The sequence below is a fragment of the Harpia harpyja genome, chromosome 8, assembly GCF_026419915.1.
Source record: "Harpia harpyja isolate bHarHar1 chromosome 8, bHarHar1 primary haplotype, whole genome shotgun sequence".
Lineage (NCBI taxonomy): Eukaryota > Metazoa > Chordata > Aves > Accipitriformes > Accipitridae > Harpia > Harpia harpyja.
The window spans coordinates 13,501,791-13,515,853 of NC_068947.1; the positions used below are offsets into that span (position 1 = coordinate 13,501,791).

At 38.2% G+C, this 14,063-nt stretch overlaps 1 protein-coding gene across 1 annotated transcript in view; it reads left to right on the forward strand.

Moving 5' to 3' along the window:
• The window catches only part of DSCAM (DS cell adhesion molecule), a 474,394-nt gene that overhangs the window by 309,429 nt on the left and 150,902 nt on the right, over positions 1 to 14,063 (forward strand). The window contains exons 9-10 of the mRNA XM_052794447.1: positions 2,715 to 2,993; positions 12,322 to 12,441. Coding sequence (XP_052650407.1) covers positions 2,715 to 2,993; positions 12,322 to 12,441 — 399 coding nt within the window. The remainder of the gene's footprint in view (positions 1 to 2,714; positions 2,994 to 12,321; positions 12,442 to 14,063) is intronic.

Consider the following 14,063-nt stretch of genomic DNA (forward strand, 5'->3'; position numbering starts at 1 on the left):
AATATACATTATATTTTATGAAGCAGAGATAAATGTTGGTTTCCTCTGTACCTTAAAAACCTGAGTAGAGGGAAGATGTGCTGTCTATAAATATTTTAGCCAATTTCTGAAATGCTTTGCAGGCTGCTATTTAAATTTTAGAGTTGGTAAATGCAGCCTTGCAAATCAATATTTTCTGAAAAATACTTCAGTGTGACCTAATGATCTTGCTCCCTGTTTTCTACATCAGGGAGATGGGGAGAGAAGATGCACATAATAATCCTTGAGCAATATGTTGTCTGACTTTTGATATCATTTTGTCCGTAAAAGATTGGTTCAAATTTGTTACACACTCAGCAGAAAATACAGAAGCAATTTGCCACCCTGTTCTGAATTTTAGCGTATCTTTCAGTAATGATGCCTGAGACTAGGAGAAGGGTTTGGGCAGAAATGTGCTAGGCAACACAGTAAGGGGGGCACTTGGCATTTAGCAGATATTTGCACTCATCAAGGGGTAAGGTTATGTCAAAACCTTTTGACAGTCTCATTCTGAAAATTTCTCATTCCCACTTGTATTATAAACTGCTTGTCAATAAATGCTAAGAGAAATTTGGCCTTTTTCTGCTGATACACAAAGAATCCAAAATATCTCATGTGAATGCATTAGCTGTGCTAAGGTAATTAGAAGAGGCAGGCAGACATTTTGCCTCACTTTGTGACATTAGGTCCCCAGGTGAAAAAGCAGTTAATTTCCAGCGCACAAAGTTCAAATAAATACAGTAATTTATACCGAGTTTCTTTCTTCTGTATGCCTGATCTACCAGATTTTCAAAACACAACAGGACAGGTTTTAGCAATTTGAGAGATGGCAGTCAGGAAAAAGCATTACAGCATGTGAGAAAAATTGATTGCAGTGGCACTTCTCACAACCTCAGACAGCGAGCCACTCTCGGAAGAAGTCAGGGAAAGCCTGTAAGGGAGAGTTGTGGTACCCTGTGCCTGATGTTACCTCTCTGTGGCAGCTGCACACGGTCGTAACTTCTCCTCATCAAATGGCATCATGGCTATCTCAGAAACAGTGGAGTTAATATCTGATCTGTGTCAACCTCTTGCACCATTATGTGCATGTACACAAGCACTTGAACATGCCTTTGAACAACACCTTAGCCCTTCAGGGGGTTCGGTATCGCTTCCTTAGTGCTAAACTTTCTCACTCCTGATGGAGGAGCAGCCAACATATGCGATGATCAAAAGAAATGCATTGAGCTAACATAGTAATGGTCACAAATACCTGTCCCTGCATCCCAGAAATAGGACACTGGCAGAGGAATAAAAATGCTGCTGGGGAAGTCAATGGGCTAGCATACATTGCAACCACTTTGAAGAGTTTTTCTGCTGCTTTTCTGCTTCAGTTCTGGGGAAAACACAGCCTTAGATTTGCTAAAGGGAGAAAGGACAAAAGAAATACAATTTGATAAAGCCACCAACTCCATTTTCTTCTGAAGCTAGCTAATATAGAGCAGTATAAATGTTCTGCTGTAGGTATCCTTCAATCTTTTCTGTTAAAGATGTTCAAATGTACTACAGAGTATATATAAGTAATCTCTCAGCAAGAATAGGAAAATGCACTCCTACATCTAAGGTACGTAACCTCTAGGAACATTCTCTTTTGATAAATGAGAATTTGAGTATTGCTCGCAAAGTTGGTTTTATAGTCTTTTCAGGAGTGATTGATAGAAACCTATGTTAGATCAATGCACTGGCTGTTAGGGTGCTCCCCTGAGAAGGGGAGAAGATTTCAGTTCCTTCGTCTGGGTAGATATTTGAGTCTCAATTTACCAAATTGTTAGTAAATGTTCCAGTCACTGCCCGGAGGAACTGAGGCACCCCCATTAATTCTTGCTTTGTTTACTGAATCCAACCTACTCTCTCCTTTGTTTTTATGAAAAATACCTGAAAACAAAAAAGGTTTTAAGAAGTGGAATTCTTCCCTAGGATAGAAAATAAGAGTGTTTCTTTCATGTTTTTTGTTTCAGTCACAGAATAATAAGTAAAAAAAAAAAAAAGAAAAAGAAAAAGATTTGCCAAGCAAAATATGCTTAGCAAGAATTAAATGCCAGCTTGAGCGTTTATGCCTCATACTGTCCCTCTGTTTAGGAATCAGTTTTAACTTAATTTGCTGTCACAAGTACTGCATATGCCTTTCACTTCATACCTCTACCTAATCTTATTGAGAATCGTGACTTGCAACACCAAGAAATAAGTGCCAGGAGCAATTAGAGAAGCTTACACTCCCTGTCATCATGTCCCAGAAGCAAAGCTGGAGCCTCTTCCAGGTTTATTCCGTGACCCTGAGCAAGACCCTCACACCAGACCTTGAAAGCTGCTGAGCTCTTCCTGGACTGTCCAGGCAGTGTCGCTGCTGAAAGACCTGGGGAGTGGCAAGCTGACAGTGTGATTTCTCGAAAAGGTGCTCAATACTCTTGCAAGAATCTGCCAGTGGTGTCTGGTGCCTCTACAAGCCAGGGATTTTACTGCTTGTGATCTCTGCTTATGCATTGGGTAGTCAAGAAAAAAAGGTATTTGCAAAAGACGTGATTTTTTTAAGTAAACAATGCTCTATGGCTGTCAAAGGTGTTGATTTTATATATTCAGCACTGCACATCTGTTCCATTATGTTGTTTTCAGAAATGAGACTGTAACTGCAATAGCTCCTCTCTTCTCTTTTGTTTCAGTTCCGCCTTTTATTCAGCCTTTTGAGTTCCCGCGGTTCTCCATCGGGCAGCGGGTCTTCATTCCCTGTGTGGTGGTGTCCGGGGATTTGCCCATCACAATCACCTGGCAGAAGGATGGCAGGCCGATCCCAGCCAGCCTGGGGGTGACGATTGACAACATTGACTTCACCAGCTCCTTAAGGATTTCTAATCTTTCGCTGATGCACAATGGGAATTATACCTGTATAGCTAGAAATGATGCAGCAGCTGTGGAGCACCAAAGCCAATTAATCGTGAGAGGTAAGTAGATATAATTAGTTTGAAGGGCACCAATTAAGCAGAATTCATCAGTATTTTGTAATGACATCTGTTTGATGGGAAGTATAAAAAAGAGGAAAATATGGTAATTCCTCTCTTCATAACAGAGAGCACACAGAGTAATGAAGCACAGAAACTAATGGGACTTTTCTATCTGAAAGTCTTGAAACCAGTCGAAAACCCTGGAGTGCACAGGGTGGATGGGGGAGCCACAAGACTGACTTCCTGGAAAATTTTGTGAGGCACAAGCCCGTTCACTGGGATCAAGCCTTTGAAATGGTATCAAATTCCTCTCTGTTATTGTTTTAGTCTAATTATCCCCATTTTTTTTTTTTTTTTTTTAGATCAGTCTTTCATATGACATGTCAGTAAAAAGCAAAGCATGGATGTTGACTTCTTGGGGAAATGACTCTCCCCTGTTACCATGTTGTTCTTTTCCTTATTTGTGTTTATTACGTAATTAGCATGATTCTTTTGCTCATGCTGACTTCACAACATTTTGCCTTGAAATAGATGTGAATATAGTTTCAGTAAAGGAAGCATTTTATGTGGAAAAGACCTTTCAGAGAGATACCTTGCCTTCAGCAGCTTTTGCCTTTCAAGTCACACATTAGCCAAGTTACCTAGATTATGCCTTGTGATATATCTTCAAATTTACTGTACAAAACTTCAACAAAAACAAATTGCTTCCTTTTCTTTCTGGAAGTTTTTCAAAGTGTTTTAAATTCCCCCCCCTCAAGAACTCATTTGAAGCAAAATCTTCTGAACAGCTCTTCCTTTTAAGTCAAATCTTCTCAAATCTTCGTCCTAGGACTGTCCTTAACAGATTATTCCCTAGTTTTCCACTTATAAAATGTGTATGCTTATGTTTTGTTATGCTAGTATTCCCAAAACTCAGTGGCAAATAGGTCCATTGCTTTTTCACTAGTTTTGGTATAAATATTACTTTAATGATTTTTTTTTTTTAAATTCACTGCTTTTAATCTTGTCTAAGTATTATTCAGTACAGATGTCTATTACTTTCCCCACCTATACAGTAATTCTTAAATGAAGTAGTCTAATTAACTACATGCATTTATTCTTTCCCATAGCTATTCTGTTAGCTTTTAACCCTATTCATCATTCTAATAATAAGAGATTTTCCTCACCTGCTCTTTTGCTGGAGAAGGGAAAGTTGACAACCTCCCATCACAACAGACAGTCCACTGTCTATGTCTGCCCTACACAGAAATGCTGCATCTAATAACAGCTGAGATCATACCTGATTTGCAGTTATACTCAGTGCTTGAAGTGATGGGAACAAATCACTGTAGCAACTCTGTACAGGTTCCTATCGGCATTTCATCAAAACAAGGATGGTAGGATGATCTAGGTAGTACCACTGAAAACTGGCTCTCTGCAAACAGTCTGCCCTTTTTTCAGCACCAAGACCCATGAGTCTATAACAGCTCAAGTGAGTCCATGTGTAGGGATTTCTGCTCTGTGCCTTGGAGAAGCCTTCTGGAGTCCTAGTCCTGCAACTTTTTAGGAGGTTATGACAGCTATTTCATTTCTCCCCTCTTGCTTATCTTTCTGCCCAGCTAGTGCTCTGCAGCAGCCTCCTTTAAGCCTCTCTCCTCTCCTCTCTTCTCTCTCTCTGTCAATTTAAATGGTAATGTCTTAATCAGTTTTGCATATACATATGGGATAATAGTTCTCACTCACAGGGAAAGGGGAAAATATAATATGATGTTTGACCTGAATTTTCTGCCAAAACCCTGGACTGACCTCTTTCCCTCATATTGAACTGCTTCAGCTGTCTCATTCCACATAGGTCAGAAGACAGGCAGCCATCACTGTTGGTCACTACTTGTCTGCATCCAATCTGACCTATACACATTTAAGTAAAGACTTGCTTTCCTGCTGTCTGTTTCTTCTCCGAGCTTTCCGATCCCTCCTCATCTTTTTGTTCATAGGTGCCCTATAACTGAAACATAATCTTTTTCTAAATCAAGTAAGAGTTTTTTCTCCAAATAAAGGGAGAAGGAATGGTGCTTTAACACCTCTTGTTTCTAATCAACATTGTGTGATGATTTCTCAGCAGTGTGCTTCAAACTTAAATGTTGGCTTTCCTAAATGTCAGGAGATGTGTTCTGGGAATATCTGATTTATGTGAAGTTTGTGTGCTTTGATATGAGAGTAGAGAGTGAATGGGAGAGGAAAGTAAAGGGAAATATGACTGTTCCCCACAAAGTTCCTTTTTCCTTATCTATACTGTCTTTGTATTAGTTTTAAAAGTAGACTTAGAAATGATGATAGCTATCATGTTTCCAAAATAAGTGGGACTCCATATCATTTTACAGTACATGGGTAGACTTTGAATTAGAATCTAAATCCAATCCATTCCTAAGATGAATGAAGAAACACAGGCCAACTGCTTGTTGCTACATTTGAACTACTAGTGAGTACACAAACTTCTGCAGAATCCATGCAGCCACATAAATTCTTTGGCTTTACAACTTGAGATTTTTTTCTTCAATATTTTCTATGTCAGATCACATGTATCTGCTATTTTTTAGCATTCATATTTCTCTGTTAAGTTTTAAGTTTGTTAATTAGATTACCTATATTCTTCCTACAAATATTATTTTTCATATCTAAGCTGCACTGCCATTTTTCCAGGAGTATTAAATGACAAAATTAAAACAAGCACTGGTCTCAAAATCTGTGGGCACCTTATGTTAAATCTTCACTGCTGTTCCTGTTACTTTGTGCTCTATAAAAGCAACCAAGTGGTGATAAGGAGCCCTAAAAATACCTGACCAGGAAGGCTGGATTTTCCCAGTCTTAAATATCAGAGGAAGATGACAGGCTTCCACAGAGCTTCCCTGCTGAGCATCACATAGGAGGTGGAAGACACCTGCTGAGAGAGAGAAAGTGAGAGGAGAAAGCTTTTGAGCAGCTGTGCAGCCCTGGGTAAGAAGATCTTAGGGCAATCTCAGTTCTCTGCCACGGGTTTCTTGGTGAGGACCTGGAAATGAGACAGAGTCATTTGTGCCCTCTGTAGGGCAGACACACTCTGGACATAGATCTGTCAGTACTTCTCTCCACAATTTATTGGCCAATTTCAGACAAATCAGAAGAGGGGAAAATGCCTCCAGTGGAGCTGAAAGCCTAAAAACTTAATGAAAATATGTGATTGAGTAGAAACACCTCTACTGAGTGTAACACTAGACACCAGAGAATCTACTCAGGTGAGCCCTTTTACAAACACAAGGAATGTTCCAACTGGAGTCTGTACTCAAACACGAGATACAAATCCACAGAAAAGCAGGCTTGATTAGTCCTCATGTTTATGAATATCTTTCAAAAGCTCATTAATTAGTCACTGGGAGAAGCCTACCTCTTTCACTGCATCTAGGGACTGCAGGTAGGCAGTCCAGGTGAGTGAAAACAGGGCTTTCCTTCTCAAAATCTTGTGCTCTGCCAGATCCCAGCCTGTAGTTCCTCTGGAAATTCATCAAAAATTTGCAAGCTAGAAGGGTTTCTCAAAACCCCATAAATCATTATTATTTTATTTTATTTCTTGTTGCACTCTTGGTTTGCTAGGCATGCTACTAAGAAAAAGGAAAGAATAGGATCCTATCATGAAAGCCATACACAGAAATTAGGAAAATATCTTCTCTGTCAACTACTTATATCATCATGCAAATTAATTAAGGCTTTACTCATTAGGGCTGTCTTCTAAAGAGTGATTAAAACTCTATATACACTTTATCATGTGTTATTAATTTCTGTAGGGTTTCCTAAAATGGGAATGAAGTAATTATGAAAGAAAAAGCAGTGAAAAAAGTTTTTAATTGGTAACCAAAGAGAAAAAGCTCATAAATGTATTATGAGTTCAAAATTTTTCAGATACTGCCAGAAAAGAGAATTCAAAGATAGTAGTGGGTGCATAAATCATGATTTTAAAATCCCTGCTAGTGAACACATCACAAGTTAAAATTGAGATGAGGTCTTTGAATACCTAATAACCCCCCCTTAATACATTTAGTGCATTAAGGGTAAATGTGTTTTCATTTTGCACTTGCCAGGAATGTCAAATATCATTACATAGTTAGGCACCCGATGAGGAGTCTCTAAGCCTTGAATCTTCCAGATAGGAAGTGAGTATCTGTCTGCTTTCTGATGTTTGGTGGTGGTGCTAGTGTGATGCAGCAAATGAAGTTTGTGATAGAAAAGCAAGGGGAGAAGATTTATGGTCGCAGCTGGTGTCAAAACTCATTTACTTTCTTTGCTGGTGTTTACACTGCGCCTTTGAAGATTACTCTTGAATGATTCACTTCCTATTTAATGTTCTCATTAGACAAACCTGATCAACACAAACCACTAGGCACTGTCTCATTTTGAAAAAGTACATCTTTTTTCTTGATCTGCATAGCAAATGATTTCACTAAACCAGCTAAATCGACCCCTTAGGTCCAATGACCAAATTTAATAACTGTTCATCTTTGCTAAAGTACAGTGTTTAATGATCTCATTCATTAATACATCAATGGTTGCTTTGGCTGATTAAATTTCTTCCATCATTTTGACAGTATGATCTAAATGTAAAGTACAAATATTCCCCGTAAAAATGAAACATTGTATTCTGGGCCAATGTCATAGATTATTTCTTAACTCACCCCAGTAGCCCACCAGAGGAGCTCGTGTTAGGAGCCTTCAGAATTGCTCTCCAGTGTGATGTAGTAATCACTGCACTTGGGAGCTAGAAGCACTTGCATAGATTTGAAGTCCAGGAAGGAGTGTGCACATTTGTCATCTGGTCCCTGGCATAAAGCACAGTCAGAAAGGATTCTTGGATTTACATAAGCAAAATTAAATCAGGGAATGTTAGCACACACTCATAAATTGATTTTAGTTAATAGCTTGTAAAGTCCATCACGGCGAGCACCGATGACACTGGTAAGCAGTATCTTCTTAGGGTACTAACTCATATTTTATCATCCTTTCAGGATTATTTCACACAAGGAGATAATAAAAGCATTTTCCCTCCTTTAAAATGGCACTGTGACATTCATGTTATCTTCAACATCCTATTCTGATTGCTCTCATCCTTTGTTTTCCCTTTGTGAGAGCCTGAGACTGCTAGTCATAATATTGATTAAAACCACTTTTTTTAGGTCCTTTGAGTTCAGCCATTAAATAGTTTGCATCTGTCAACTTATTGCTCTTACACTAAACAATTCAACAGCTCATTTCTCGTCACAGATCCGTGGGCTGCATTAAATGAGAGAGCCTAACAGAAACTCACTGTTAAAGCAATTTTAAATGCCCTCCTTTATGGGCTCAAGGGACTGTGCTGCTGAAACAAGGGTGATAATAAAAGTAGAACTGTTCAGTCATATTAGTGAGCTACTTCAGAGTGTTTGACTTCTCAAGGGGCAGAGGAGGCCCACACCTTTACAACTAAAGAGAGAGGAGGAGAACTAATTGTTTTCTTTTCTCCATTAACTTTACTTAGGCATATCAGACAAATTAACTTTGTTAAATTCTTACTAAGCAAATTTTCTTCAAGGGCTAATGAATTCCTGAAAGATAATGAAAAAGTGAATGTAGCTTTATAATCTAAAACTAAGTATCAAAATCTACATCAAGTAGTTAACCGCATTGTCTTCCAAAATATGGTAGCATGTAGCACTGAACAAGTTATTCATTTGAAATGAAATTTAGAAGGAAACCATCAATGAGGAAGAAAAATGTAAAGGCCTCCTCTGTTTACTTTTTAATCATTTCTATAGGAATAATCCTGTGGTTTTACCTAGACAGCAATACAGAAACAATTGAAAGGTCATTGAATGAGTAGTTTCGTTTTGCTGTAGCATCTTTTCTGATTTCTATTGGCAATCTTAAGATTAAGTGTCAAGGGTTCATGTCTTCAAAATCAGAGCAGCAGTTGGCATTTTTATAAGTAGTCCTAAAGGAAGGCCAAAGCTTTACTGAATGTAGAAATTGTTTCTATTACTGGATGTGGGCAGAATTTTTTGCCAAGTAAGGTCAAAACATGTTTTGTTTATGGAGCAGTACAAGGAAACCATACAATTGCTAATCATACACCTGGTTCTGGAGCTTATACGACAAAATTTAATTTCCACAGTTACCATTCTGGTATCATTCTGCATTGAAAGTAATAATTAAAAATGAGTATACCAAGAACATCTGAGCAAAAACTTATGTTTTATATATACCCAAAATACAGTGAAATCAACATGATAAAAAGCTCTGTTCAGAGCTTGTCAGCATTTAAGGCATGATACATCAAGAATATCTACCTGAGTTCATTAAAGATGTGGAAGGATGCATTTCCATAGAAATGCTCAAACAACATTTACACTTGGCATCCATCCATTTTTCTCTATATATACCCAAAAGGATTAGACAAAAATTTTATTTTAACAGATAACTTTAGTGCAAATAGTATTTTAAAGGCTGATTGCCTTTATTCTATACTAGGCAATCTTGCTTAACTTTTCCAGAACTTTCTGCATATGACTACCCATTTAATATAGTAAATTATCTTCTGAAAAATTAACACTTCTTGGCAGTCTCATCCACAGCAAATGAAGAATATAAAGAAAATGTTTTTCAAAGAGAAGGGAAATAAAACAAAGAAGTTAAAAAAGTTTTGTATTGTAAGAGAGATTTTAGAAGACATTATACTCGTCACACTTTTTAGTGGTAGAGGAGGCCAGTATTTATCAGTCACTCCAGTCCATCATTTGTAATCATTCACCTGTAAGACGGATACAACTGAGGTCGGTTTTTTGGGGTGGGGGTTTTTTTTTGGTCTATCCTCTTTATGGATAAGCAGCTTGTAATTGATTTTTCAGAAGTTGTGAATACAAATTTACTTACAGTTACTGAGGTGAAACAATCTGATGCCACTGTGCTGAGTCATATAAAATCAAATCTATTTGTGCAACTATTTGTACTTTTCACCTGCTTTGGAAAATAAATACTTGGGACTCCTTTTGTGTTTGGTGATAAAATGAACACAGAACAGTGAGAAAAGAGTTACCGAATCAACTGTCTTCTCTGAGTAGATAACTAGAACAGGGTGGGTGATTGCCCAGAGGTGCTGTTGCTGGGATTTGATGTTTGATGATTACCTATCAGGAATTGACATAACATATGATATATGTTTGTCAGTGTGGTAGCTGTTTGGAAAGCTGAAATGTTTGACAGCAGTAAATATATCTCCTAGTACAAAGCTGTTTCTTGCCTCTATCACTGTTAGTTCCTTCTGTTTCTTCTAGCCATGTTCCAAACAGCAGAGGAGCGTCTTTGTACATAGTTAGGCAATAAACAGCTTTGCATTATAGCTATAGGATTCAATAAGCAAAAGGTCCAGTTCAAGGGATTGTTTACTCTCTGGAAGATTGTTCTCCTCATTTAAAAACCAATTGTATCTATGAAGATGGAAAGAGAAAGTTGGAGGGGAGTCTGGATTATGGAGGCACAGGGAGGAAGGCTCAAGCTGTTGTGAGGAGGGTTCTCTGAACCTGGAGAGACTATGTCTAGAGAGTACATCTAGTATGTTTTTAGCAGTCCTGTCCATACTAACACTGGCAGCTCAAGTTTCTCCTTAAGGAAATGTTGGGACTCTGGTATAATGGGAGGTGCTATCTGCATAAACTATGAGAGTGTTTATACCGAAAAAACTTTAAAGTCGTATATTATAGCATTGATGCTTCTGCTGTGCTTCTGCCACACAGTTTTTCTGATGTATAATTAGTACTATATTCATGGCCATTAAGAGCTCTTTCAGGTCCCAGGGCAAATAGCCACTGTACTGATGATCCCCTTCTGTGCTGCCTTACATTTCCTCATGCTACCACCTTCTACCATACTTCCTTTCTTCATTTCTGGCACTTCTGGAGAAGCAGGTGGTGGGGTCTGATGGGGGTTTGGGTCAGAGGAAGGAGGGATGGTTGGGCCTTTTGTTCTGTCTCCCCCAACTTTCAGACAAAGTCGGCACTGGCTGGACCTGCGGAGCTGTGAATCCATGAGGCTGCTTGTGTGTCCCCGTGTGCATACACTGCGGTGGGGCGAGGAAAACAAGGAACTATTAGGATTTCTCCTTTACTGCATTAGATCTGAGTGTGTTGTTGTACTTGATTTGAGAAGAAAAAAATCTTTCACAGGCTCAGTCACCTTACTACACTTTCTCTGTAGCACTGTAAAAAATGACAAAAAGAATAACATGTGGGATAAGGACACAAATAATTTACTTTTTCTCTCAGGTATTTACTTCTTCATGTTCTGAACCAAAGAACAGGAGGTCAACAAAAATCTGTCATCTTAACTGACTTTGATACAGCCATTAAGCACCTTTAATATTCAATAACTTTTGTGGGTCTTTCAGCATTCTTCACAGTTTTCAGCTTTTCTTTCAAACTTGTATCAAATCTGCAGGTCTTTTGAGACTTTGACATGTAGTATCAGGCCTTCATGGTAAACTGTGGGTCTAACATTGTCACAAGTTGTTTTCTTCACTGTGTATCTATATTTGGAACTTGTAGAGCTTTTTCTTTAGATAAGCAGCTCTTATTTTATTTATGTATAAATAGATACATAGCTGCCTATGTTTGGAAGACTCACTGTAGTGGTTTTATACTTCTTTAGAATAAGTCTAATAATATGTATACATGATGCACATACTCTATTCCAGTAAGACTTCTTCTCTTCAACTACATGCAAGCAAATTTTGTTGAACCTTTCTATGGATGTTTGGAAAGAAAAGTCCTATCAGAGGTTATGGTTCAAACACCCTCATTTCAATATTAAGTGGTTTGATTGCTATTAAAAATGTTATTTTTTAAGATTATTTACGCTACATAATTTAATTCTTTTTCTAAAGCTTGGTAGTTCACTGTTATAAAAAAAACCACAGAAAATGTCAGTTGTTCTTAGACATCTGTCAAACCTCTGCCTTTGTTAGAAAGCATTTCTTTTCTGACCATGACACTATAATTTATCTGTTACTCCATTTTACAACCTCTCCTATGGAGAGATTTTTACTAACTTACTTTTGTATCCTATAAAGACCAGTGCTTTTGTTGTGCCTGGCAAGAAACACATTGAGATTGTGCACAGAAAGTAAATAATCATGTAAAAACAACTTTACTATGTCACTGGATCATCAAAAAGCAGGTTTTAATTTTTGCATTCCACTATGAAACATTATGCCTCCTTATTTGACTGCTCTGCCATTTTGAGCTACCTGGTAAGTTGGGCAAATTCTCATGGCTCCTTTTGCTTCCTCCCACAGTGCCCCCTCGGTTTGTGGTTCAGCCCAGCGACCAGGATGGGATCTATGGAAAAGCTGTAATTCTCAACTGCTCTGCAGAGGGTTATCCTGTTCCTACCATTGTCTGGAAGTACTCAAAAGGTAGGACTTCTCTGGTAATCACTGGGGACAAATTAATTCTGGTTTAGTAACAGCTTACTCACCTGTAAGTTACTGGTTTAATCTTCATATTGTCAGAGGCTGGCAGAGTGCAGTAAGGGAAGTATCAGTCATGTTTATACTGTTCTTATATCATTTCCCTAAGCACGTAGTGCTGGCCATTGTCATAGACACAAGGCTGAGCTAGATGGACTTTTGGTCTGCCTTAGAGACGTCCTGGAGCTGTGAATGTGTGCCTGTGTTAGCTATGGCCTCAGCGGGCAAGTGATGAAATGGATGGCTGAGAGAAAAGAGATACTGCTTTAATTGAAACAACCTCAGAACAAGGTTCACTGGCAGCATTTGGCTGATTTTTTTCCCCCTTCAAAATTCATGATAACATGGCCAATCATATCTTTTCAGCAAAGAAGAAAGGTCAGGTAGCATTAGCATAAGCAGTAATTCAGTATGCGCTTTACATAATGCTTTAACATTTTCTTCTCATGTAACAGAGCATTAAAACTGGCCCCACTTGACCCTCAGTAACCATAGGAAACTGACTGCTTTTTAATTAAAATGTGCTGCCTGCTAGATTGCGTCTTCTGGCCAGTTGTCTTCTGGTAGGTTTTTAGCAAGAAAACAAACTCTCCAAACTCTGTATCCAATCTAAATGAGTTAACTCTTTAAAAAGCAAAACTAGGTGCTGTTGAGAAGAAAACCTTATGTAATTTCCCGTGTCATTTTTGGTTTCCTTAGGATTTAAGTCCAAATTATATTTGAAGAAAAAAGGTGAGGGAAGAGAAATGTTCATGTTAAAGACTATTTTTGCTTGTATTGATAAATTCTGGTTTGTGGTAAGAAGAGTGCAGAGCTCCAGATTCCATTAGTCTCAATGGTGTATGGGTTTTTAATTATGAATATAGGTCACAAAGAAGTAGTTCTGTTTTGTTGTGTTTGCGTGCTGAAGGAGGAGGCCAAGCCAAGCTAGCAGAGTTGTAATTAACTGTGAAGAGATAAGCAGCCCATCTTAATAAAGGAGAAAGGGACAGTAGTTTGATTTTAGTGACACTCTACCATCAAGTGACTGTTTTTAAGGTTCCCCATTAACAGCTCTGAGGTTTTTAAGTCAAACAAAGTTTTAGTAGGTATGTGATGCAGGCAAAGCCATCCAACTGCAGTTTCATTTTTTGGCCAAAATAACTCTAGGTGAAAAGGTCAGTATTTTTACAAAAGCCTGTATTTTGCTAATGGATGACTGCAATTTCAATACCTAGTCTAACTCAGATGCTGTACAAGTCTATATGATATATGCTACATCTTCCTTTAAAGAGATACATTATATAATTGGTTTGTGAGCAAGGTTTGTGCCAAATTCTGAAATAATTACTCAGGTGAGGCCAGCAGGAGTAAAGCAATCAGATCATAGCTCATCTATAGGTACCACAACAGAGTAGAAAGGGCATCTGTACACCTGCAGGTAAGTTAGTGTCATTGGCTTTTCGTGTCAGTGAAAAAGGGAAAAAGAAGGTTCATTTTTTTGTACAATGGGATAGACAAGTATTGGAAATGGACTTGCTTTCTCTAAAGAATAATGACAGTGTTCAATACAGATACCCCATAATCAT